This window comes from Pipistrellus hanaki (genome assembly GCF_964339955.1).
Source record: "Pipistrellus hanaki genome assembly, chromosome: 13".
Taxonomy (NCBI): domain Eukaryota; kingdom Metazoa; phylum Chordata; class Mammalia; order Chiroptera; family Vespertilionidae; genus Pipistrellus; species Pipistrellus hanaki.
Genome location: NC_140515.1, coordinates 21,919,525 through 21,946,478, shown reverse-complemented (window position 1 = coordinate 21,946,478; position 26,954 = coordinate 21,919,525). Strand labels below are relative to the sequence as shown.

The 26,954-nt window shown below is 41.9% G+C and overlaps 1 protein-coding gene across 4 annotated transcripts in view; it reads left to right on the top strand.

Moving 5' to 3' along the window:
• The window catches only part of CACNA2D3 (calcium voltage-gated channel auxiliary subunit alpha2delta 3), a 781,459-nt gene that overhangs the window by 220,490 nt on the left and 534,015 nt on the right, over positions 1-26,954 (top strand). For all 4 annotated transcript variants that reach the window (XR_014796705.1, XR_014796706.1, XR_014796707.1 and 1 more), the window contains exon 4: positions 2,599-2,658. Coding sequence is in view for 1 of the 4 variants with exons in the window: in XM_084903113.1 (XP_084759239.1) it covers positions 2,599-2,658 (60 nt within the window). In the remaining 3 variants the exon portion in view is untranslated. The remainder of the gene's footprint in view (positions 1-2,598; positions 2,659-26,954) is intronic.

The following is a 26,954-nucleotide window of genomic DNA, read 5'->3' as shown; positions in this document are numbered from 1 at the left end:
TGAATTTCATGCTATGCTCTGTCATGATTTCTATTTGCCTATAATTTTCATCTTGTTCTCTTATGTGTTGGTCCTATATTGCTTTTGTGTTTTTCTACATTTCCAATTCTTCACTTTTATTTTTTCAATATTATCTGTCCGGGTCATTGTGAAATTAATTTGTTCCTATCTTTTGATCATTTGTACATTTTGTGGACATTTCTGGATTCTCAGAATGCTTAAGCACTATGATAAAAACAACCTCTATGTGTTTAAGTAAATACATAATAAAAAAGCATGACTTTTAGATCATGTAAATGTTCAGACATGCATAATGTTTACACACATTCAATATGTGACTGATTTTTATGATACATGCATACAATTTTTAAATCTATTACAAATATTAAAAGAATAAGCTCTCAAGCAAACATTGATTTGATATATCACTGTCAGTCACTCTGTCGGGGTCCACATCGATCCATTTGCAAATTGTGTCTTGTGATCCCAGGAGATTGACAAGCTTCATCGACTGGGACAATTCCTAGAAAACCGCCACCCATTGAAAGCTGACCCAATGTGAGCTTTGGGCAAACACATCCAATCTACGGAGACTGTGTCTCTTAATTTTCTTTCCCTCTGTGTCTCATCCTCTCCATTGTATGCCTCTCTTCTATAAAGTACTTTATGTTTTATGGTGAACATACATGTAAACCCACGTTTTGAAAAGATACATGAGAGTTGATGCATCTCAGAGGACTGGTGGAGCTCATTCAGGAAGACATCGGGGTGAGGTATGATCTGGGCTCAGTGGTGTTTTTAGCCAGTGGATCAGCCACCAGGAGAGCTTATTAACACAGACCGCCAGGCCCACCCCCGAGCTCTCAATTCTGCAGGACTGGAGGGGGCCCGAGAAGGTGTATTTCTAACAAGCTCTCAGGTGAAACTGATGCTGCCAATGGGGGACTACACTTTGAGAACCACTGCTCCGGGGTCACCTTTTCATGAGCATAAGGTGAAGAAACGACCCAGAGAGAGGAAGGGTCTTGCCCCAAATCTCACAATTGTAGGGTGTTGCATCGCAGCTGGAGTTAGAACACATTTTTCGGTCGCCAGCCCTGTCCTCTTCCTGGGGGCTATTCTTTGAAGGACCAGAGATGGAGAAGCCACTTTCTGACCACCTGCAGGGAGTGTGAGGTGCCAGATTATCCAGCTCTCCAGATTCCTGTCTGCGACAGCATGGTCTCTGGCTGGCCTATCTCTTTCCTTGTATGCCCCTATGAAGAGAGAAGACTTTAGTGCTCTATAAGGAGCCCAAAGTTACCCAGCCATATTCAACCTCTTCATTTCTTTCTTTTAAAAATTTTTTTTTTAAAATATATTTTATTGATTTTTTTTACAGAGAAGAAGAGAGAGGGATAGAGAGTTAGAAACATCGATGAAAGAGAATCATCGATCAGCTGCCTCTTGCCTGCCCCCTACTGGGGATGTGCCCACAACCAAGGTACATGCCCTTGACAGGAATCGAACCTGGGACCTTTCAGTCTGCAGGCCTATATTCTATCCACTGAGCCAAACCAGTTTTGGCACGGCCTCTTCATTTCTATGTCCAATTTAATGATCATTTATGGAACATTTATCTGTGGATTTGTGATCGTTTAGAGATTAATACCAATGTTATCTTTTTTTTTTTTTTTAAACATGTTCTTTTAAATTCAGGTCTGTATAATGTCAAGTGGAAGCAAGTTAAAGGTAGCATGGGCTACAAGATTAACCATGGGAAAAACAGAAATGGTTGAATTTTTATTTGGATAGAAAGATTTTGCTCTTAGTTCAATGAAATTTCAGTGAAATATTATTTCATCAAATAAGTTTTCTGCAATATCTTCTTGTTTGCATTTTCTTGGTGGGAAATAACTTACTGGCAAATTCAAATTAAAGTGAAATGATTTTGGTTGTTGAATAATTGTTAAATGGAATTTCATTAAGTTGTTTTCATAAGAATATGAAGTGGTTGAATTTAGTTGGCCAAGAAGAATAATTGTATGTTTAATTTCAGTGATTTTATTATTGGGATGAAGATTGTCAAAATGGCATTGATGTCCCATAAAATTCAAATAACTGTCACCCGATAATTACATACTGGAACTGGGTGCAGAAAAAGATTGACCTTGAATGAGGCAGGCAATTAAAATAAGTAGTGTTTTCCAAAGCATTGGGGAAGTTAGTCCATTTAGAATTGAAGTCAATTCAGTTCAATAAATCTTGAATAAGGGCCCTCTCTGCCTAAGGAATGTGCTTTCTAGGTAGGTTTTGGAGTCCATATCTGGCCTCCAGGGCCAATGTCTTTTATACAAAAACGAATGTGGAACGTGTGTGTCTTTATACACCCATAACAAGAAATATCTGTTGGAAGAATTATGGTTGAATAATGAAGACAAAAGCTAATTTTGACACTGATGTTACCATTTTCAGTGTCATGGGCGTAAAGGTACCAGTCACAATGAACATGATATTCTCTGTCACTTGGGGGCAGCGGAGAAAGCTCGGTCTTTTCACATTGTGGGATGGGGTCCAGGCCACACTTGTAATCTTTCCTGTTGCTTTCTGTCTTTCCAGCGCCTGGTGGAGGCTGCGGAAGAAGCACACCTGAAACATGAATTCGATGCAGACTTGCAGGTACGTGATTATAGTTCAAATTCATTGTTTTCTGCCAAAGGAGGAACACTCAATGTACCAGGAATTCCAGGGGTCAGTGGCTGGGAAAGAAAGGCTTTGAGTGGATGACACTGAGTTGGAATAAATGTGTCTATTTTTTGATAAGGCAAGACAGGGAACTCAACCATTGTCCACCATGATAATTGCAGTGGGATAACACAAGCTCATGCATATAACCAGATTTTGATGGATTCCTCCCCAATTCCGGGAGAGTTAATCAGCCAACTAACACTAATCACCAGAGCTCTTAATGGTAAATTGATAAGATAGATAGAAGAATATAGACACTTCCTTGGCTTACGCGATTGAAAGGAATGTTGTGATGGATCTAATGTTAAGTTGACTTTTAATTATATCTAAAAATTCAGTCCTTCACAGATATGGGATTTGAACATCCATTTAATAAATTTCATGTAGTAATCACATATCTAATCATGGCACCCTGTGTCTGGTTGAGAAGGCTTTTGATGTTGTCTTGTAGAGAGAAAACATAGTAGTAGGGGACAGTGAAGTGAATAATGCGTGGAGGTTCCTTTGGGTCTCTCCTGGGGGAGATTTTATCTGTATTGTCGCTCCTGAGTTGTGTGGCCTCTCCTTACTTCTAGAAAAAAACAGAGGGAGTAAACCTGAATACTAAGTCTGTATTTTGATAGAACATAACTCTTTTAGTGGTGACAATTGGGAAATAGTGATATATGAAAAAGTTAAAGACAGGAGAAAGAAAAGATAGTGATACCTAAGATAGACTTTGGCTGTATCTCTGTCCCATGGGTCTACCTCTTGTCATCATTACTGTCTACCTTGGTTTTCTTTTTGCCTTGTGGGTAAAAGCATGAACACTCCACTGTGGTAATTGATGGAAGTTTAATAAAGGGAATATTTACAAATGTGTGGTAAATGAAACCAACATGTATAGTGTTGTACCCCAGGTCAAGCCACACTCCTGGTCTGAAGGAGCCAGGGGACTGAGAGGTTTCTAATAGCCAGGGAGAGTAGCTATATGGAAAGGGTACTTGATAGAGGGGTGCAGCCATGATGATCTGGCAGTTTTTGGGAAAGACACCCTAACAATAATCTCTAGACTTCTTATCTCTTGCTGGTACCCACCATTGGCTGAATCCACGTGCCAGTATAGTTGACTTGATTTAGCCTTCTGGGTGAAGAGGGTGAAGAATAGGTCTGGAGGGGAAGCAGAAAATGTCAAATCTACTATCTGGGGTTCATTTTTAGGCGTAATCCCCAACATATGAAGCAAATAGAGCCTGGAATATAGCCAAGCACAATGAGTTGCAGGGGGAGGTCGAGCTGTTCTAGTCACTGTTGGTAACATTGGAGAAGGATGGGGAAGCCAGCCCAGGTTTCTGAGCAGAGCTGCAAGAGAAAGAACAGAGAAATCAGCTGAATCTAGCAAGAAGCATTGTGCTTCCTATAGCTACAACCATGTGGAGGCTCCAGGAAGGTCCAGGGCCATTTACTGGCCACACTGACTTCCGTGTGCCTGCTCTTCAGAGGGTCTGGACTTTCTAGAGTGGCCACGGCGGGTTCAATGAAAGCATCAGGAAGCACCTTTGTAAGAGTGACGATTGTAAGGATCTCTTGAATGTGTTGCCAAGGAAAAATTGTCTTTCTCTCCTCAGGAGTTCCTGAAACCTTTTCTGGAATATTCTGGTACTAAATGACAGAAACTCATCTCTTATCAACTTAGACTATAACACTGAATAAATTAAGAATCCATGAGTCTACTCTGATAATAAATAAACAGGTAGATAAAAAGATAAATGCATAAATAAATGAGGAGGGAAGCTCTTACAATCTCATGGCAGTTAATAACTATAGAAGAAATGGTGGAGTTAGAAAATTATGGTATTGATTGATTGAGATAAGAATCTTCAGTTGATACTAAAATTAGCAGATAAAACTTTGATGAAGAATAGGACATTGACAGTCTTAAAGCATCCACCCACAAATTACTCATTAATCACAAAGGAGAAAATATTAACTTTATTAGGGAAAAGCTGGCAGACACTCTTTTGAATAGGTAACCAAAGTTAACGTCGTCAGTGATGAGATCAGATGACATTAGAGTCTCCAGATGTGATGACCAGGGCAGATGCAATGCTGCTCATGTAGAATTCTTTCACAGCGTGTCCCAAAGATGTAGCCTTCATCTAATCATGATAAAATGCCAGCAGGATCTGGACTAAGGCATATTTCACAGAGTAACTGGCTGGACAGTTCAAAAAAGTCAAGGTCAAGAAAGACAAAAAACAAACAAACAAACAAAAAACACCACAAAACAAACCACAAAACAAAACAAAACAAAACAAAAACCAACCAAAAACATTGAGGACCTGTTCTTGACTAAAGGACATTAAAGACACATGACAACTAAAAATCCTAAACTGGATTCTGAACCAGAAGTAAAGATTCGAATATTGGCTATGCATGCAACAATAATATTGCATTAATGTTGACTTTCCTGATTTTGAGCCTTGTATTGTGTTTATGTAAGAGAATGTCCTTGTTCTTGGGTTTCTCTGGACCAAATATTTGGATCCATCGGTCCAATTGGAAGGAGTGAGTTTGCAGGAGGGCAAGAGAGGATTCTTGGAAGTCAGGGCTATTTCGTAAAATCTGGTGTTTGTGTCTCACAGTCAGTTTTATGCTGAGACCAGTTGTCTAGTCCAGGCAGATGGGCAAGGGAGGGAACGCTTTAATGGACTTTAGGGGATTTCTATTCTTCAGCTGCGGAAACATGTTCTGTGGTTTAGCGCAACTAACCTTGATCCGCTCCCTCTTTTTTGTCTGTCTGGAGCTATTGTTATCTTCCCAGAGTGTTCTGACTTCCTTCCCATTATTGAGGCTTCAAAATAAAACCCTGCTGTAGCACAAGCGGTTCCTTGTCAGAGGCGGTGCTGTAAACACAAATGCAGCCTTGGAGCTCTCTGGGGGGAAAAACAGAGCACGAGAAAATGAGTCTCCGGAGTGTTACAGCTTTTGTTTTCCTGGGAACAAGGATGGGGGACCCTGCCGTCTGTTTTGTATGAGGACATGAGAAATATCAGGGGCTCAGCTGTGGTCTGAGCACAAGAGCGGATTCTGAAATAACCAGTCCATATTGCAGAGTGTCCTTCACTGCCCAGACCTCAGTCCTCCATGAAATCTCCGGGTCAGAGTAAACCGCGCGCTTTCGTGGAAAGCTGAAAGAGAGAGGCCTTCCAGAGAATGGATGTGCACTGAGGAATGCCCGTCGGCTTCCAGGAAGGTTTTGAAGCTGCAGAGCGGTGCTAGTTAGCACTAGTCTGTTAACAGCTTGGGTGTCAGCCCCGTTGCTGTTCCTGGGGTAGCAGTTCTGTGCACGGGCTCTGAGTTTATGGCTATGACGGTCCATTAGAGCTGATCAATTGTTAATCTGGGTTCTGCTGACCTCTTGGCAACCCCTGGCAGTGGATTGTTGATATCAAAAAAAATTTCAGGCTACCATCTGCTCACCGTAAAATAATGCTGAGAAGGTCCCCACACGATTAGCTCAGTAAGAGCAAAGGGAACTGCGAGCTGGTTTTTTAAAGAATGTTTTTGTGGAACTTCCTAACCTGTGTGGTTTCATGTTATTCAGTCTTAGCCCCTCTGCTCTCCAAAAACCAAAGGGTTGATGCATCTGCCCGTTCTTTTCCGTCAGCTTGGGGGTTTCGTGCCACTGTACCTCCATGTATTTTAAAAGTGGAAGTTTTGTTTTTCTTGGCAGAATCTTCGAAAGTTATCACTGGAAAGTTATGGTTCCTCTGTTGCCAGCATTTTGTTTTTCATTTGTCTCTCCAGAGGTTTAACACTTTCCCCAGGGGTTTGCGTATGGCCTGGAAGTTGGCAGTCCCTTCTGTAAGGCCCCTAAGTCTGGCACCAGGTTGTTAGTTCCTAACAAAAAATGTATCTGGCAAAAGCAAAACGCAGCCTTTGAAGGGCAGTGCGTGTGAGCAACCGCAGTGCAGCGTCCTCCGGAGGAAGCAGGGCTGCCCGGTGGTCACTGGCTGCAAAGCTTGTGTGGATGCTGGTGTCATCCCAGCCTCTGGTGTCCCCTTTAAGATGCCCTCCATGGGTTCTCGATGGGCCTTTTGTTCTTTATTCCCTGATACCTACATTAGGGCGACTTTCAGTTATAGTTGATGTCAACACAGGCCTTGTTAAAGTGGCATCTTCCCTCTTATAGTTTGTGTTTTGAATGAACATAGGTTTTTAATGTACAGCACATGTGAGGTTAATGACGGTGATAAAAACAGAGCTTTAGAAACTGTCTTAATTATCATGCACAATTATTTTAGTGTTTCACCCTCATTATTTTGATGGCAAAATCTTCCTTGGGCTTGGGGTGAGGTGGTGGGGATGGATCCTAGCCCTGATTATCTTAGCTACTGATGGATTTCCAGAAAACTAGGTCTACACATGCAGTATAACTCAGTCTCTCTTCCCCCTCTTACTTTTCCTTTTTGGGTTTTCTGCCAGCCATGAAGAAGACCTAAGTTTTTTTTTTTGTTTGTTTTTTTTTGTTTTTTTTTTTGACAGTTTACTAAAAACTTGATTATCTTTGAATGGAAAACATATTTACTTTGAAAACTGCCTCAAATAAGTGCCAATTGCACAGTCCTGGTGCACAGTGGGGAAAATTGTGGTTTTGAATTGTGTATCCTGCAGAAGCCTTTTCCATTACAGAGTTTTCTATAGTATATTAGAGACCCAGTGCATGAAAATTCATACATTGTAGGCGAGGCCCCTCAACCCGATCTGCCCCTCTTCACAGTCAGGAAGCCCTCATGGGCGGGAAGCAACCCAGCAATCAGGGGAAGGCAATGCCCCCAACACACCTCTGCTGCTGCCACTGCCAGCAACACAAGCCTCTGCTGGCCCTGGTTACCTGAGCCTCAGGTGGCCCTGGGCAGCTGGGCAGCCGGCATCTGAGGCTTGCCTGTGCCTCAGACTGGCCCTGGGTGGCTAGGAGGCAGAGGGTGGGTCCGGCAACACCGTGTGCCTGCCACCTCCCATCCCCCCACCCTCCTGTGGGGCTGAAAGGACTGGAGGACTCTGGCAAGGCTGAGGGGACTGGGCACTGCCATCTTGTGGCTACAGGGATCGTCATATTTGTGATGGTGTGATGGTCAATTTTCATATTCCCTCTTTATTAGATAGGATTTTGTTGTTGTTGTTGTTTATAAGTGATAGGAAAAAAAAAAAAAGCCTGGTGACAGTCCAATAACGAAGTGGGAGTGGACACAGAAGGCTCTGGAATTGGAAATAGAGGGTGTTTTTTTTTTTTATGTATTGTTATTATTTTTATTTTTGCAGTTTGCTTTCAATATTATTTTGTATTGCTTTCAGGTGAACAGCACAGTGGTTACACCATCATATACTTTGCAAAGTGTTCCCCCTGACATTCCCAGTGCCCACCTGGCTCCATCCATAGTTATTGACTCTGTTCCCTATGTGGTGACTGTATGGAGACAGCTGGTTGACTCTGTGCAGTAAAGAAGAAAGATGGGGCTGCACCTATCGGAGAAATCAATGAGGAGAGAAGGACATTTTCAGGCTCTTTGTATTAAAATCAGTCTTTTCTCCTGATACAACTATGGGGCATGCCTCTGGCTTTTTTCTTTTCTTTTTTCTTCTCCTCTCTTTTTATCAGCTTGGCAGGGGCGGTCACATTGCTCTGCATTTTACGATCTTACATTAGGTGTTCTTAGTTAGGACTTGCCACTCGTCATTAATTCCCAGCACCGATGTGTAAATAGTTTCTGAGGAAACGCTGCGTGTGAGCACTTTAAAATCAAAGTCATTTCTCAGTTGTTACAAACCATAGACACACACACTATTGTACTTGTTCATTTAGCTAGAACATCATCACTTCTCATAAGGCCAGTGCTGTGCCTTGGAGGTTTGTGCTATTCGCTTGTTTGGTGCTCACGTGCTATGCACACTGACTACTGCTCAGCAGCTTGATCCAACAGAGAGAGCTTTGGCCTGGTGACCTGGAGACGTGGGTTATGGTAGTGCCAGTCCCAACTGGGTCATTACATGCTCCAAGATCTGTTTGCTGTGGTCTCTTTGCTCAGCTGTAAAATGACATGCTTGTAGAATCGAGGTGATTTCCAAAACCTCAGCCATCTCATGTCCTGTAATTCATTCAAGGAAGAGTTATCAGTGGCCTCCTGTAGTCAGCACTACACTGTGCATATGACCGTGAGCTTGGCAGGTGCTGTCTTTGTTCTCACAGAGCTCACCGTCGAATGAGAGAGAGGGATGATAAAGACATGGCAACAGGAATAATCATTAGATTTTGACGATGGTAAATGACAGGAAAGAGGAGCACAGGGTATTATCACAGTGCACGACAAGAGACCTCTCCCAGCCTGGGATTCCAAGGTGCACCGGAGCAAATCCCTGCAGAGCTGCCTTGATGGAGGGAGATTCCAGGTTCACCTCTACCGCAGTTAGAAGAAATCTCCCAGACACAAGGAATCCATATTATCTTTATTTTCCTTAAGTGAAAAATTGATTTTATCTACATAATAATCTTGATAATATCTAAAGATATTTTATTTTTGCCTTTTATGATGCTTATTACTTCCTATTCTGTTAATTTTATTCCTGTAAGCGTCCTTTTGTAAAAATTTAACATTATTCAGAACTCAGTACATGTTAGGACTTCTTTTAGGGACAGCTACAAACTCAGAGGTGACCCTTATCCTTCAGGAAATACTAATCTTCCTTTTCAGTTTAATTTTATTTTTTTTGGATACAGCACAGAATGATTTATTCAATATTTATACAACACATAGTGGATGTTGTAGTCTATGGGCAAGGAATCACCTCAAATAACTATATGGATAGTGCACTTGAATTCAGTCTTGATCTGGAAGAGGAGTTTATAAACTATGGCCCTTGGGTCAAATCCAGCCCAGTGCCTGATTTTGTAAATGAAGTGTTATTGGAATAATACCATGCCCCTTTATTTATATCTTTTCCTGCTGCTTTTGAGCTGCAGTGGGGAAATTGAGTAGTTGTGACTGGCACCATAAGGCCTATAAAGCCTCATGTATTTACTATCCGGATCTTTTGCTTTTGTGCCTGTCCGCCTTTTGGTGCTAAGCTACTACTGAATGCAATGTATCATTTTTCTCTTCTGCTTTCAAGATTTTTCTCCTTATCTTTGATTTTCATATACTATAAAGTTTGATAAGTTAAAGGTGTTCCTAGATGTTATTTTCTTTGTATTTAGTCTGCTTGGAGTTTGCCAGGATTCTTGAATATTCTCAACATATTTGAAAATTTTTAAGTAATTATTTTCTCAAAATCTTACCTATTTCTCTTTATATTTTCTTCTGAATCTTAAGTCACATCTATGTTAGATTGCTTAATATTATCCCACAGGTCCACTTTCTATTAATTGGTCTCTAAGTTTACTAACCCTTTCTTCTGTAATCTCCAATCTGCTGTTAAACACATCCAGTCAATATTTTATTTTATATATTATATTTTTAGTCCTAGAATTTTTTAATTCAACTTTTTATACTCTCCATTTCCTGCTGAAATTCCCCTTACATGCACCAGTTATATTTATGTTTTATTTTATGTCCTAGAACATACCTACAGTAGTTTATTATTATTATTATTATTATTATTATTATTATTATTATTATTCCTTCTCTGCTAATTCTAGTACCTGGGTCATGTTTGTATTGTTTACTGCTTTCTTATTTTGAAGTGCCTTTTTTAAAATGTACTTTTTTTGCTTCTTCACATACCTACTTATTTTTTGTTCTATAATGGACATTGTGGTTATTCTGATTGATTTTTATAAATTTCCTTATTGTAACTTAGTATTGGTTGATTCATGTAGTAGGTATTCTAAAAATACCAATTTATTGAATCTAATTAAATTGGTATTAAGAAACCATTATTAAAAAGAAGAAAAGAAAATGATGATAAACCACATAAAACAGGGCAGCCCACAGTGATTTGATCTTCTGCATCACATAACCTGTGAGTACAATATTGTCTTCTTTGTCCCAAAAGAACCATACAAGGCCTTCTTCCCGCTGAAAGAAAGAGAAAAATGGATTTTAAAAATAAAATCTTGAAATGTAAACATTGTTTCTCAAAAGTTTATAATTTCTACAGATCAATTGTATTAGTACCATCCAGATAAAGGTATTAATATTAACAAATGTAAAGACAAAAGTGCAAGTGCTCAACCAAAGAACATGTATGCATAGATGTATAATCTGTAGACACAGATGATAGGGTGGAGAAGGCCTTGGGGAGTGGGGGCAGGGGTGGGCTAGATGAGGTCAATGGGGGCGGGGGAAAGGGGGACATATATAATACTTTCAACAATAAAGACTTAACAAAATAAAGACAAAAGTGCAATTTTACAGCAATGATAATTGATATGGCTTTCTTTGCATATTCATCTTACTTTATAGTTCAGGAAGAAATAATGGCATTACTTCTTCTTCCAAAGTTACCTTTTATGCACATGTACAACATTCCCACATTAGCAACCCTCTTTTTAGAGGTTCTTTAGAAAGACCTTTTTTTTTTTTTAAAACAGGTGTAAGTTTAGAAACTCTGGGTCACTTATCTCTAATGTCATCAATAATGAACAGCCTAGTGTTTTCCTCATTGTCCTCAAATTTCTTGTTACAGCCTTCTTTTCTTTATCGTGAACATGCATACTGAACTTGAAGGCAATGCTTGTTATAGAATTCTGAATGATTGCTTTAGAAAGCACTTTCTTTCCTACCCAAAAGTCATTGGTTCTTATGAGATTCTTGGATTTCTTAACTGGGCTTTCTCAAAGATGGGGATATTTGTTTTAAATAAATATTTGTTTAAGACACATTTGTTTTAAATAATAATTTAAAACACTATAAAAACCACAAATTCAAAATTTATTAAATTTTCCAATTAAGAAATAATTTTTATGTTCAGTTTTATTGTTTTCCTAAGCACAGTGTGATTCTGGCGTTTCAGACCTCAGCCAGGTTGGAATGGGGCATTTTAGGACACCAGACAATGTTTGCATATCTACATTAATTAAGTAAACAGTCAGTGGTTTCATTAATCATAATACTCAGAGTCCCACGGTACATTTCCAGAAACTGTGGTGTCTTTCATTAAGTTGGCTGACCACAGAGGTCACAGGCAGCCCCAGAAATTGCATCAGGATCTTTCAGTAGCAGCATCTGAAAGCAATGGAAATGCCTTTCCGTTGCTGATTTTTCACTTGAGGGTCTTGTGATCTAGGGATTTGCCAACTGCTATTGAATCCTTTAAACTTGACTCTGATGGCAACCCAGAAAGGACACAACTCAACTTGAAATTCCCTAACCTCGATTTAAGCTTATTATTAAAGTACCTGATAGGTACACAGATGAGTGAATTCTTACTTTTTCTACTTTCAGGTTTGTTTGTGATACAGGCTTTCATAATATATGCATAGTTCCAAGCACACACCTGGGATATGATAATCCTCATTCTCCCATTTAAAACTCCTTTCACGAGTAAGGATTTTAGGACATTTCTCATTATTGGCTGATGAGCACTAATAGATTTGGTAACAATGCTAAGAGTCATAGGTGGCATTATAAAACATGTATTATATGCAGGCAGTGGCTTCAGTGCTCCACAGGCACTATTTCATTTTCTTCTTCTCACAATCCAGTGAGATGTGTGCTGCTATTATCTCCGTTTTACATACTGAGAAACTGAAGAATGAGGGGCCACATGCTGGGCCCAGGGTCATGCAGCAGTGGGTGGAATGAGTCAGAATTTACAACTGGGTTTATCTGGCTCCAAAGACCAATAAGTTACGTTGGCTCATGGAACTGCAGTTTACAACATTAATCTTAATTTGCACTGGACACAATCGTATAGGGATATAAATTTAAGTTATCATAGGCTTATTTAAAAGGTCTATCAAATACTTCAAAATGGAATTTTCCAGAGTCGTAAATTCTAAGCCAGATATCTATGAAATTAAAGAAAGCTCAATAAAAGGCAATGATTCAGTGGAAATGATTACACATCAGTTTACTGATATTATTAGAAACGTGTACATAAGGGAAACACTCCCTTATTTGGCAACTGGATCCATCCTCTAAATACAGAAACACAACTAGGTTTAAGAATAAGATCTGAACTCCCCATGTACCTTACGGAGTGCTATCTAACCTGCCCAGCATTACATGTGGATGAATAGTCACCTCCAACACTTTCCTTCCGGCCTGTGCTCCTGTCTCACTACCCCACCAAGATTTATTTATTTATTTTTATGTCTTCTCCTGCAAAACATAAGCTCCACAAGAGTAGGCACATGGCAACTAGTCAGATGTCCACAGATATTGGTTAAAATCCATCGAAATGTGTGATGGTGATACAATACTAAGACCCACAGCCAATCACCAGAGTTGTGCATTGTCAGTAACACAGGAAGCTGATTCTTCCTTAAAATGAATACTTAGGCTTTCCCAGAAGTGATGCAGTTTTTGCAGTAATAATCAAAGACATTTTCATAGACTAATGGTGGCCTTTTAGTGGAAGGAACAGTTGGCATTTGCTGTTCTTTGCAGTAAATTTAAAAAAATTGCTAATTTTTCCCATCCTAATGATATGTTTCTGCTCTTTAATATGTAGTTACAAATATATGAATATACTAATTATGAACATAATGATGTTTACTTAATACGATATTAAATAAATAGCTGTTTAGTTATTTTTATTGAAAGAGGCATGTTTATAGCGGAAACATCTTTAAAATTAGAAAGGAGAAAAATTGGATGAAAAACAGCTCTTGCAACTTGGATTCCCCTCTTGAGCAGGTTCCCACTCACTTCCCAGCCGTCAATGCCAGAGCCGGGGATTCGATGTGCCTGTGGCAGGAGAAGCCTCTTCCATACAGTGGGAGTTTGGAGGGAGATATAACCAGGCTCTGAAAATGAGGATTTGACAGCAAAAACGGGTGTGCATTGGGGTCCTACCTGAATTTTGTATCTAGCAGAAAGTGAACTTCTTTCATAATCATCTCCTTAGGATATCTTCACATGCTATGCTGTCAGCCTCTCATGGAAAATCATAGAATTTACATTTCACTTGTTCATAGAGAAAGAAAACAACATCAAATAAACAAACAACCTTGCAAAAAAAAAAAAAAAAAAAAAAAGTCCTTTCTCTTGTTGGTAGTCCTTAACAGAAGGAAATAAAAAAATGGTTTTCCTCCTTGGAGTCTCACATTAGTAGCCGGGTGCCTGGAAGTTTTGCTAGCCCTCTGTCTGACCTTGGGCAACTCATGTGCTTTTTAGACTTCCTGTTCCCTCAGGTGAGTGAGGTGGGGACTGAGTGGCGTTCCGCCCTGACCCAGAACAAAGACTCTGATCTGGTGATTTATTTTCCTGGAGAGAGAGCAGTTCTTTTCCCAGAGGGGTTGCACTCATTTTTTTTATTTTTTATTTTATTTTTTTAGGAAATTCAGCAACTTCTACAGACATAGCATTGTCCTAAGGGAAGCATCTCTGAGAGTGAAATTCTTTTTATATTCTTTTCCCCCTCAAGATAGATATAAACTTCCCACTTTAATACTGAAAAGGTGTAACTTTAAGGCAAGATTGATTGATTGGATCATCCATAGACTTTCCTCCCGGTAAATAATTTTATCAGTTTAGATTGAAAGGGAATCTTATGAATAATAAAGGACGTGTGTGTGCGCGCGCGTGTGTGTGTGTGTGTGTGATGTTAAGAACGTAACTGGAACTGAAATGACTTGTTTTACTCCTGACCTTCGTTTGCTGTATAGTTAAAAGAAATTCAGAACCAAATTAAACCTTTGCTCTGACTTATTTGGAAGTGATTATGTCATGGCTATAAGTGTATTCTTAATTTATCTTGTTTCCTAAAAGATTTCAGGTGACAGGACATACAGCCTTAACATTTTTTCCCCTGGGTTTTAAAGCCTTTTGTCACCTTGTTTTACATGAGACTGGCTGACACATAGAAGTTGATCTGATTAAAAAGGAGCAAGACTTGAGAAGGAGAAATTACAGCTTCATAGTAATATTTTCCGAAACCCAGGTCAAGAGAAGAGAGGTCCACAGACAGCTTTTGTCTGGTCACAATGGCCCTTTGATTACAAGGATAAAAAGAGGATTTCTTATGTCTGATTATCTTGCTGATTAACATTCTGGATGAGGTAGATATTAGCTGTTGAAAGAACATCTTCTGAAGACAGAAAAACACAGATTTAAATACTGCTCTTTTTTTTCTTACAAATTTCTTCGCTCATTGGAGTCTCCGGTTCCTCTTCGTATTATTAAGATGACGATGCTGTTCCTGTAAGGGTGTCAGGCCTCCTGGGCTGCTTTAGCTTCATGAAGGATTTCACACTGTTGGAGAAGATGACCCCAGTTGGGCCTTATCATTATTTTGGCCAGCACTCTTGCAAACACAGAGTGGTTGATTCCATTTATAATTGCATCCTTAGCCTCTGCCTCCTTTGGGGACTGTGAGCTCCGTGAGGCAGGGACCACATCTGCTTTTCAGTGTTGTGACTGGTGCTTAGGCACACAGCTGGCACTCAATATATATTCCAGGAAGGACCGAATGACTGAAGGGAAAAAAATGAAGGATCATCTGAAGATTTAGACACCCATTAGGAGGGGGTTAAAAGCAGCCTTGGCCAAAGAGAAAGATAATACAATGCTGCTAGCAGAATTATGGTAACTTCGCAGCAGCAGGAGGGTGTCCAGGCTGGGAATCTGAGGGGGCACAGGAGTGAGTGTTTCTTTGTCCACAGGGGCTGAACTCTAACCATCTTTGGCCACACCTGCCTTCTCCTGGGTGGGCGGGGGGAGGGGAATGATCTTGGGAGAGGCTCCTATCTAAGATGGCAGAGAGGACAGAAGACCTGAGCAACTTCCCTTTGGAATTGTAAGCCTGTTGGATTCGTTGTTGTTTTAAACTTTCTGTGTCAGAGGAGGACCCTGGACAAGAGGCTGCTGCTAGGACATGGTTTATGTTCCTCTTCATAGATGGCTTTCAAGGAAATCTCTTGTAACTGCCATAAGCATTCTGTCGTCATTATTAAATGCCAGCCATTTATTATATTCTTCACTTTTTTTGGCTTTGTGTGCCAATTTTTTTCTGGGACCTTCTGACTTACAGGGGCACTGAACTGTAGGGCAGGTGGTTCGAGAGGCACACCCTCTTGTGTAATTGTCCAGACACACCACCACACTCTTAGAAATGTCTTAGCAAGATGGATGTCTGGAGTCTGGGTTCTATTCATTCAACTTTTCAAGGCATCATTAGCCATTAAAATCAGCAAAGTCCTCCTTTGTTTGAGGCCCTCTCAGTTGTACTTTACAGGTTTCCCATGCCCCAGCCCCAAGGGCAGGGTTTGACCTTGACTCTCAGTCACATCCCAGCCAGGTCCACACCCTGTCTCAGGTCATGGTTTGAGAGGAGTTACAGGATCTTGACTCAGCATTACAAGGTGTGCCTTAAACTTGAGTCTGTCAGGTAAGGTAGGATTTTGAGGGCTATGACTATCTCATTTAATCCTGGCATCCATTTGGTGGTGGTGGTGGTGGTGGGGCGGGGGAGTATGTACCATATGATTGTCCTTACTTCGGGAGTGATGATATTCATATAAGTTAAATAAAATATCCCAAGTCACATGGGAGGATGTGGCAGACCTATGATGAGAAATTAACTGGTTTTCATTCCATGAAAAGCACTTAAATGTTACACTTTCCAGAAGGCAGACTTTGTAAATGTTCAGTTCCCAGGTCTTCCTTTGACCTGGTATGGACAGGTGATTGGAAGTTGTAATGGATTAGAAAAGCAGAGAGACTATCAGATGGGCCAGGTTGGTGTTCTTACCTTCGTGCACATGGGGCTTATCTCCTGCACGATGTCTCCTGCACTGTGATGCTGTCCCTGTGTCTCCTGAGGTCGCCCTTTTCACTCCATATGCTATTCTGCCAGGAGGCCGGTGCTCTGCTCCCAGAGGAAGCAGGAGGCACCTTTGGCGAGATGACCATGCAGTGAGCTTGCTGGTGGCATGTGGGAGCATCTGTAATATGAAGCACTTTTATACCAAGGACTCTGATTGATTTATTGATTAATTGGTTCATTATTTTCTCGAGTCAGCCTGCAAAGAAAAAGATTCTAGAATGTTCTCCCGAGACTGGCAGCAGCAGGCAGGGAGCCGGTAACAACCGGAGGATCCTGGCACAGCCAGTCAGACAGGCCGAGCTCTCTTTGCTCCCTTGCTCTGCCTTTTGTTCTATTGCCTTTCAGTTTAATGGACTAAAGATAGGAAAAGGGCAGAGCAGGTGACGCTGCTCTTGAGCAAGGGGGGCCCTGGGGTCCGTTGGGGAGTGTCTGCTGATGGGATTCACGTTATTGTTTTAATCCTCACCCAAGGATATGTTTTCAATTGATTTCTAGAGAGAATGGGAAGGAGGGAGGAGAGGGAGAGAGAGAAACATCCACAAGAGAGAAACACATTGATTGATTGCCTCCCACACTTGTCCCTACCGGGGCTGGGGAACCTGCAACCAAGGTGCATGCCTTGACTGGGAATCCAACCAAGTAACCCTTTGGTCCAATGGCTGATGCTCTAACAACTGTCCAGGGCAAGATTCACATTATTGATGTACATTTTTCTAACGTGGCACACACAGGCCAGCCCTGGGTTTGAGACATTCACCTGGACTCCATAGGGGCGGGGGAAGGGCTGTTTGTGTGTTTGCTTTTCTGGGAGAGGTAACTGCTCCCTATCCTGGGAGGGTTGGGAGATAAGGATTTAATGAATACATATGAGAAGAAGAGATTCAAGCCACTGAGCCTCGCATTGCCCTGGGCCCTTCCCATTTCCGGATGTGAGATATTTGGGGGAGTAAATCTCACTGGATCGTAAAAGAAAAGATGTCTGAGAGGCATCGGGGAGAGAGATATCCCTTCCCTGTGCTTCTACCAGCAGGCGGGTGGGCCTTCTCACTGAGAGCCCGAGGAATCACCGCTCGGGGTTGTCCATTGTCTTTGTGTAATTCACTTGCAGCTTTAAAAACCATGATTAGCCCTGCCCTCTGCACAGTATTCCACGTGGCGGTGAGGACATGCTTTTGATTTATTCTTTGCTTCTAATCGTGGTGTGTGGATGTCAGGGTTCACTGGCTGGGGAGAATGAGCCTTGCTTTTGTAAAGCAGTTAATTGAACCCGGTAACAATCACCGTCAGACACCCCGGGGCTGTGCTGGTCCCCCTGTGTCCTCCTTCCGGGTGTTTTCAGCACCCAGAAGGTCCTGGGGTTTGTGTCCCGCAGACCCCAACTGCGGGCACTGGTAACCTTTCCTAGGTTTGTACCCATTTCTGATCCCCAAGACTTCAGAGGGCAGTGATCGATCCTGAAATGTTTAGGAACGTGTTTGCAATACAGACAGCAGACGCAGGGCCAGGCCCTAGGACTGAGACGGGACTCCTCCATATCAGTCACAGAACTGCCACAATAAAACCTCCTCCAGATCGATCTACTGCAAAGCAGCAGCGGCAGAACAGGCCAAAGAGATGGCAGCCCACTGGCAGGAGTGGATTACAGAGACAAAAGGCTCAATCCCACTGCTAGTCAGGGAATAGTAATTCACACAGAGGAATACCACTCTTAGCAATCAGCTGGAAAAATAATCATGATGATGATGATGATGATGATGATGATGATGATGATGGTATCCAATGCAGGTGAGGCCTCGGGAGACAAGATTCCATGGTGCGGCCACCTGGCAGGAGCTTGTAAACTGGAGTGCACAGGCCCCGTGGGGATACCGCTGCACACCTCACCTCTACTTACAGGAATGCTGGCTCATGTGCACCAGAAGCCAGCATCGCTGGACTTAGCAAAAATCCACAGGCTGCATAAATGCTTACTGGTATGGGAAAGGCTGGTGAGACTCTGGAAGATCCATGGACTCTAGGGCAGTGGTCGGCAAACCTCGGCTCTCGAGCCACATGCGGCTCTTTGGCCCCTTAAGTGTTCTGATGCCACTTCTTCGAAACAGACTCGCCCAGGCCGAAAACCAACTTCTACGCATGGGCCACGAAGTTTCAATTGCACTGTGCATGCGGGCCTGCACGTGGTATTTTGTGGAAGAGCCACACTCAAAGGGCCAAAGAGCCGCATGTGGCTCACGAGCCGTGGTTTGCCGACTACTAAGGGCATAGCTATAGGAGGAATAAGGCAGACCTACAGGTGATGCCCAGAACATGTATTGTTAACTTCGCAAATCCAAGGCAGGGTTAGAGTTCTTTTTACAATGTGATATAATTGATGTTAAACAGAAAAGAGATCCTCATCTATTGAGAATCTATATATCTTTGTTATTACAGGGGGAAGGTCTGTGCATAGCATCTGTAAGAAGGGCCTGAGATTAACAGGGTGGTCAAAGGGAGTCTTATTTGAGATGCTTATTTGGCATTTACAAGGAAATTATTTGGGATAACCAAAATTGAATTTTAAAATGCCTTTTAAAGGGAAATGAAGAATTGGTTGGTGGGTTAATATCCATTAGTGTCTGCTTCTTGCCTTACAGTAGCCACAGAGGGAAGCCAGAGATCAGGCCTCCAACATGGAGTGCTAACACCCCGTTTTCATTCTCCTCTGGGGCTTAGAACCCCATTTCCCCAAGGGGTTCTGGTGAAGATCAGGCGGATCTGTATGTCTTCCTCCCCTGCTTCCTCAGCCCCAGCGTAGTGCCTGCCCGAGTACCTGAACTTGGAGGTCTTAGTGTGTCCATGTAACTGGCAATAGATGATTGTCCTCTGCCTTGTAGCCAGAGGGTGCCCCATGGATAGGCCCTAGGTTCACATAAGCTCAGCCAGCATGCCCAGGTGGAGGCTCGGCTCTGACCTTTGTGGTCCCACAGCCTGTGTGGGCACACAAGGCCCATACTTAGAAGGGGCCCACGTGTGGTTTAACACACTGCTGTTGTCGTCTTGAAATTATTGATAGTTTTGAACAAGGGGCCCTGCGTTGCCTTTGCCCTCGGCCCTACCATGGACCCTGGATGGAGGAGTAGGAGGCGAGACGTTCCCACAGCTGTTCCTGCCCCTGCCTGAAGCAGCCTCAACTAAAGAAGGGACATGGATTTAGAAGTCTGAAAGTTCTAAGTTCAACACACAGTGTGGTCTTTTAACAGGTGGATGAGTTCTCAGGGAAGTTACTTAACTCTGAGCCTCAGGTTGAGGATGATAGGAGAGAGGGATCTAAGGCAGAGGTCAGCAAACTGTGGCTCGCGAGCTGCGGATTGCCACTCTGTTGACTAATGAGTTTTCTGACCACTGAGCTAAGGCATCAGGCTCAGAGTTGTTTTAGCACCTTCTCCTCTGCTGCTCTTCTCTTTTTCTGGAATTGTCCACTAGCATCCTTGTTGTCTCCTCTCCCACCCCCGCTCTGCACTACTGGGACAGCTCTAAGGACACCAGGAATGGCCAAGGCGAAGCGGCTTTGGGTTTTCCTTTGAAATGTGGGAAAATCCAGGCACATTATCATTCACAGGAGAGCCCTGGTATTGCTGTGGTTTCTGTGAACAAGCATTGTTTCTGTGAACAAGCACTCTGGGGTGCCAGGTCCCAGTTCAGGCACTGAGGGTGGGGGAGGGGCCAGCCCCAGGCCTGAGACAGCTCCGCCACCTTTGACCAAAGGGGGATCTTATTTGGGATGATTATTCAATTTTTACAAGGAAATTATCTGGGCTAATCAAAATTGAATTAAAAAAAATTTTTTTTTGAGAGAAAATGAAGAAGTGATTATTGGGTTAATACCCATTGCCTTACAGTAACCACAGAGGGAGGGAAGCCCAAGATCAGAGCTTCCACCATCAGAGCAAAGCCTGGGGAAGAGCTGATTCCATGAGTGACCTCACTGACCTCCCTGAGGCTGAGGTTGGAGATTGACACATGGGCTCACTGGTAGCCCAGGTTTCAATAGAGCCATTCAGATCAGCGTGTCCCTAGCCTTGGAGACACCACCACTCAGGGCGCCTGGGAGGTTGGTTGGTTTGCATGAGATTTGAGCTGCTGCTCCTGGTCAGACAGTTCAGGTGAGGACCAGAGCCTCAGGGTGCATCCTGGGTAACTTTGCACCCAGATGTCTGTCTCTGGCTCACAGGGCCGAGAGGAGAGGCCAGGGGCATGACTATCACAGACTTGCTTGTTGGGAGACATTTTTATTTGTAATCTAAAGATGTAGGATATTTGCAAAGTTTACCTCAGGTACCAAAGTCTTATTTAAAGCATACTGATTTTCCAGAGTGTCATAAGCTAGCAGTGGTTTTTATAGCTCCAAGTATTTTGATCCTTTTCGGCTTTCCATCTTTGCTATAAACTGTATTTTATGTGCATGTCATAATATTTGCCTTCCCACTCTTTTAATGGGTTCTGATATTTTGGAATCAGTTACTCCGTGCTTTTTGTTTTTTTCGCCTTAAACGCACCACCAATTCTCCCCTTAAATATTTTACATATTGGAAATAACTTCTTAGGTGACATAAATTACGATGCACAGCCTGCTGAGCTATTCTCCCCTGGCGATGTGAATGATAGTGTTTCGGCTTTCCCACCGGCTCTGTCACTAACCCATTATAGACACCAGCCCCAATTAGTGTGCAGACGTGAAACCAGCCGGGGAGTGACGTGTGAGCACAGCAAACAGCGGTGGATGCTGGGTCCTTCCCCGGGGAACAGCTGAGTGTCACCTGTCATAGCTGAATGCCTAATAGTTCCATTTGCGTATAAATGCACTTTGGCATTTCCCCCCATTTTACACAGTAATTTGTAACCACAGTTGGCAATGATGTCTGCTTGCAAAATCTTACCCTTTGATTTCTTTTCATTCAGTTAAATTATAAAATCCTTTCTTGATTCAAGGAGAGTATGCCTTATCCCTGTTAACATGCCCACTTGTACCATCTCTACTTTTGTGTCTTCCTTTAGTCTTGGTTTTTCCCCTTTTCTTTTGTCTCTCTTTCCCCTTTCATTCTCTATCTTTCCTTTCTTTCCTCTGTCCTCCCCTCCCTCCTTTCCCTTCCTTTCTTTATGTCTTTGTCCCCTTTCTTTGCTTTGGAAAGGGTTATGGGGAGTCAGAACTGGGAGTGTTTACTTATACGCCTGCTGTGCTCAGTCAGGAGGGACTGGGGATGGTTTCTGGCCCATCATTGACCTTGCCAAGTGCCAGAAAGTCCTGCACTTGTGGATTATCAAGACATATTTGTTGACTAATAAATTTTTTTATAAAACAGATTTTTCAAAGTGTGTAGCAGAGAACAGTCTTTACATTAGCAGACATCCAGGACATGTTTGCTTCCCTTGGCCACCCGTCCAGAAAGGAACTGTTCATTTGGTTGTTTAAGATGTGCATTGTTAAGATCCTCTTACATGCCTGACATTGTGTTTGGTGTGTTTTAACCCTCCCCCTGAGGATGTTTCTTTATTGATTTTTTTTTTTTAAGAGAGAGGAAGGCAGAAAGAGAGAGAGAGATCGATTGGTTACCTTCCTATGCTCTTGGACAGGGGACCGAGGAACCTGCGACATTGGAATCAAACCCAAGACCTTTCAGTGTATGGGACGACACTCAAACCACTCACACCACCGAGGGCCCAAAGTAGTTATCTTTAAACCGTTATACTTTTCAAAATGAAAGAGGAACTATTGATAATCACTCTTGGATAACAGTTGTAAAGCAGGACTACCCTAGGCCAATGGTAAGATTGGGAGATAAAATATAGGGCACCCAGTTAAGTTTGAAATTTAAATTTGGCTGTTAGTCCTGTTTCTCATTGTTATCCTGGCAACGCTATCTGTGGTCATAAACACATGAGACGTGCGCCGTGCAGTATGGAGCTTGTAGTCTAGCCATCCTCCCTGCAGGTTATTGACCTCAGTCCGGTGTCACACTGATTACTTAACATGGCCCAGCAGCCCTGGAATGGGGTGGTGCCTTCTCACTTCACAAGGAGGACTAACAGGTAATCCACCCCAAGGTCAGGCAGGGAGGGCCTGGAGGCTGGGGGAGGGAGTGGGGAGTCAGGACCAGGATCTCAGCTCCCACCCTGCTACCTGTGAAGGCTTCCCCCGTGCTCACCCGACCCTCCTGCCTTCTGACCTTCGTGCACCAGCAAGGAGCTCCTTTTGCAGGTTTTTAAAGAGATCCTGCAGGGAAGTGAAGTCTTCAGCACTTTTTTCTCCATGACTGGATTTTCCAGGCAGCAGGAGGCAACCAGCTGTTTTCACTGTATCGAACCCAAAACATGTCACGCAGAAAAAATGTCAAGTCATTTTGAAAAATGTCTGAAGCATAATGTGCTTGACAGGGGTGAAACAGCATTGGCCATAGTCACGTAATTACTACCTCAGTGTTTGTTTACCATACAGGCCTTTCTTCTCCACTCGAATTAAATCAATCTGAGCGACGACGCAGCTTTATACAACCCAGGTCTCAGCGCGGACAAGTGAGATTTTCTCAGGTTCTTCATAGGCATGATCCTAGCCAGGTTGACGAAGCAAAGCAACAGCTTCTTCCAGGTTCTTATCTTCACACTAAACTCAGACAGACGTATTGAATTAAAGTAAATGAAGGTCACCTATTTCTCCCCCTCTCCTCCCCCCAACAAAAAATGCTAAGATAGGGTGCGAGGCACTGAGGTCCCAGATCTGATTTGAATCTAAGCTGCAGCCAGACACCATAACCTCGTCAGCCACTAGATGTCGCTGATGATTCACACCAGTGCCACTGCAAGCCCACTTAAGTCCTTGACACTGTCAACCCAGAGTTAAAAAGCTGGGTCTTCCAAGTATTTGTTTGTTTCTACCTTTTTCCTCTTTCATATCTTCTTTGTGTTCATCCACATGGGCCTTCTTTCTCCCGTCCATGATCTTTTTTTTTTCTATCTTTCTAAAGTTGTCAAAGAAGTTGAAGAGGATAAGAAAGGCTGTCGTATTTAAACCATCTCACTCTTGGTGTATGTTGCTTTTTTCAAATTTTTGTGAAACTCGTCAGACTTCATTTCCTTGATGAATTTGGTTAGTGCGTACCAACTCAACTTATCTAAGTTCCAGTGGATTTCCTACATCCAGTGAAGCTGATTTTCCTCTTACAGGTCTATGCTCGATTTGCTTTGAACAGGGAGGACATCTGTAACCCTGGGGTTGGCCCCTGACAGTAGGAGGTATCAGATGCCCCTGTGGTCCCAGGAGGGTGACTCCTTGGTCAGCCTCTGGCTTAGAAACTGCCGCTGGAGGGATGCTCCTGAGGGAAGGTGGGAGGGCTGGATGTGGAGGTTAGTTCGAGGCTGGGCAACAATTTCAAAAGCAGAAAGACTGGCAGCTGCTATAGATTTCCACTCCTAATGAGCTACATTTTTTCCTCCAGAGCATGGCTAATATGGGATGGGATCCTCAAATTAAAAAAAAAAAAAAAAAAAAAAAAAAAGAAGGAATGTTTAAAGGGAGTAAGGTTAGCTTTAATCAACCAAAAAAAAAAAAAAAAGTCATAAAACTAATTTTTAGAAAAGCTTGAGACCCATGGAAAGTTCTCTTGTAAGTATTATAATGGCAAGCCATTCCTTTTTTTCTTTTTTTTTCTTTTTCTTTCTTTCTTTTTTAAGAGAAGTTCCTACTTTTGAAATAGCAAACCACCCGGGTGGAGGGGAGCATCAGAGCCCTGTATTAGACTAGGAATTGGCTGTAGATCCTGCCTTTACAGCAGAGCCCTGTTGGTGGAGGGACTTCTTTAAAAGTAGGCTCAACAGAAATCAGTTTGGCTCAGTGAATAGAGCGTCGGCCTGCGGACTGAAAGGTCTCAGATTCGATTCCGGTCAAGGGCATGTACATTGGTTTTGGGCACATCCCCGGTGGGGGGTGTGCAAGAGGCAGCCGGTCGATGTTTCTCTTTCATCGACGTTTCTAGCTCTCTATCTCTCTCTCCCTTCCTCTCTGTAAAAAATCAATAAAATATATTTAAAAAAAAACCCCAAAAAACAGTGGGATGAGACTAAAAGATTTCCTAGGGCTTATGCCCTGGTGGACAACTGTATGGTGAAGGGCAAACTCTACTGTTCAGCTCCCATGCCTACTTTGGCATCCAGCAATATGCAGCCCCCTAAAATTTAAAGTAGCTGTTTTTTTGCCAGGGACTTTTCTTGGATGGTGGAATGAAGTATTTGCTTGAGTTAATTTTTAAATAGTCTTTTATGGATTTCATTATATTGCAGAAAATTTAACATCCATGAAATAAGAATAATGTCATCTTAAGAGGTTTAGATTTCCCAATCATTGGAAGAAAAAGGCAGGCCTTTTTTTTTCTTTTTTTTTTCCTCTAAGTTTCCTGATTAAAATTTGACATTCTGTTTAGAATTTCAGGGAATGAATATCCTAAAAATGTCTAGTCGACTGTGCTGTGGATGGAGATGGGGGGAAAGAAGCCACAATACAGTATCTAAACACAAAACACTTCCTGAGTTCCCCCACAATATGAATTAATCATATTTGATACTAATTATGTCCTTGCTATACAACAACTTCCTGTGTAAATTGTGGGAAACCGTGAGAAATTCCCAAGCCCAACACCAGTTTTACATTGAGCTTGTATGTGGGAATTTGCTATTTGCTAGGTGTCTCTTACAATACAGATTATTCTCTGAAGATTTACCAAGGCGGAGTGTTGCTAATTTTTCATTTTCAGAAAAAATTTTGTTCTTGTTCCCTCCCCTTCAATCAAAGTGTTCAAAGTATTGGGATTGGGTCAACAATACAGTTTTGATAGAGTTGTTAGGCTCATTCAGAATTATTTGTGCATATGTTAGTAAGAGCCCCGGTGAATTGTTTGACTTTTATAATTTATAATGTTTTGTCCTCAGAGCCAACATTTGGAATTCACAACACCCAGTAACCATTTTTTAAAAATACCTTTTATTGAAGCTCCTCTTCCAAGTTCACATACTTAAAAGTTGGCCTGCTTCTAGACCTGGTTTGGTTTTTGTTGGGCCCTGGGTGTCCTAGGTCCCTCAGATATGCCCAGGGTCTACCCTGTTGTAAGTAGTAAAACCATTTGGACCCTTGAATTTCCTCCAGACCCATAATGACCACAGCAAGACCAGCTCTTTTGGACTAGAGCAAGTGCTTTACATCTCTGACGATACTGTCAGTTGAAGGTTTTCTACATATATTTGATTATTGTGGGAATTTTCTTGAGAAATAATTCGTTCATGAAATAACTCATATATATTTAAAGGAACCTAGCCTTATAGTTTATCAGCATATGTCCTTATAAAATGTATTGATTGAAAAGGCTGTTTCTTCAAACCTCATGTCTATAGGGGACTCTTTAAATCAGCTTTAGCCATAGAAACCATGATGAGGGCCTATGCTACTAATATGGAAGATAGTTATGCTGCATTTTCAGGCAAAACCATAATTAAAATAGGAAACCTAAAATATGCTTTACTCCTGGGGTCCCATTTTTATAAATGTGTATGTTCATAGATATACGTCTAAAAGCTCTGTATTGACAGAATAGTAGAAATTATAGCTATTTAGAATGTTTTGGTCCTTCAGGAGCTTCTTATTTTTATGATGAAGATACATTTTATTATCAGAAAATAAATAAGGAAGCTCTTTCCTGTTGGGGAGAAATGAAGGTCTCGTATTTTTTTTCGATTTCTCAATTTACTTGGTGTTTCCAGATGCTGCTATCAAAATATAACTGGAGCATAATATGCAGATTCATTTCTGGAACCAAATGAATTCTAGAATACATCATTCTCCAAAATATTGTAATTCATTTTAAAGAAGGAAGAAGTAAAACACGCTCTCTCCTAACTAACTGTGAGTTTCCCCCTGGAAACAAAAGCACTGACATCACCTTCTCAAAGTCTTCAGTGCCAGTAGACCCATTTCACAATTCTTCCCACTCAGATTCCCACTTAAGATTCTGTTAAAGTTTTATCAGAACATTACAAATATATTAGGAATGTGAGGCTTTCTGCATACACATATTGCTGCTGCTGTTTATTATGGATTTTTTTTCCCCTAAGTTACCTCAGGCATTAATTTTAAGAAAGCCTGTCTGGATTCAATTTATTTTAATTAAAATATAAAATGAGACTGGAGTAAAGGTTGACATTTGGGGAAGTTCCCCTAACATGTCTGCATTGTATCTTCT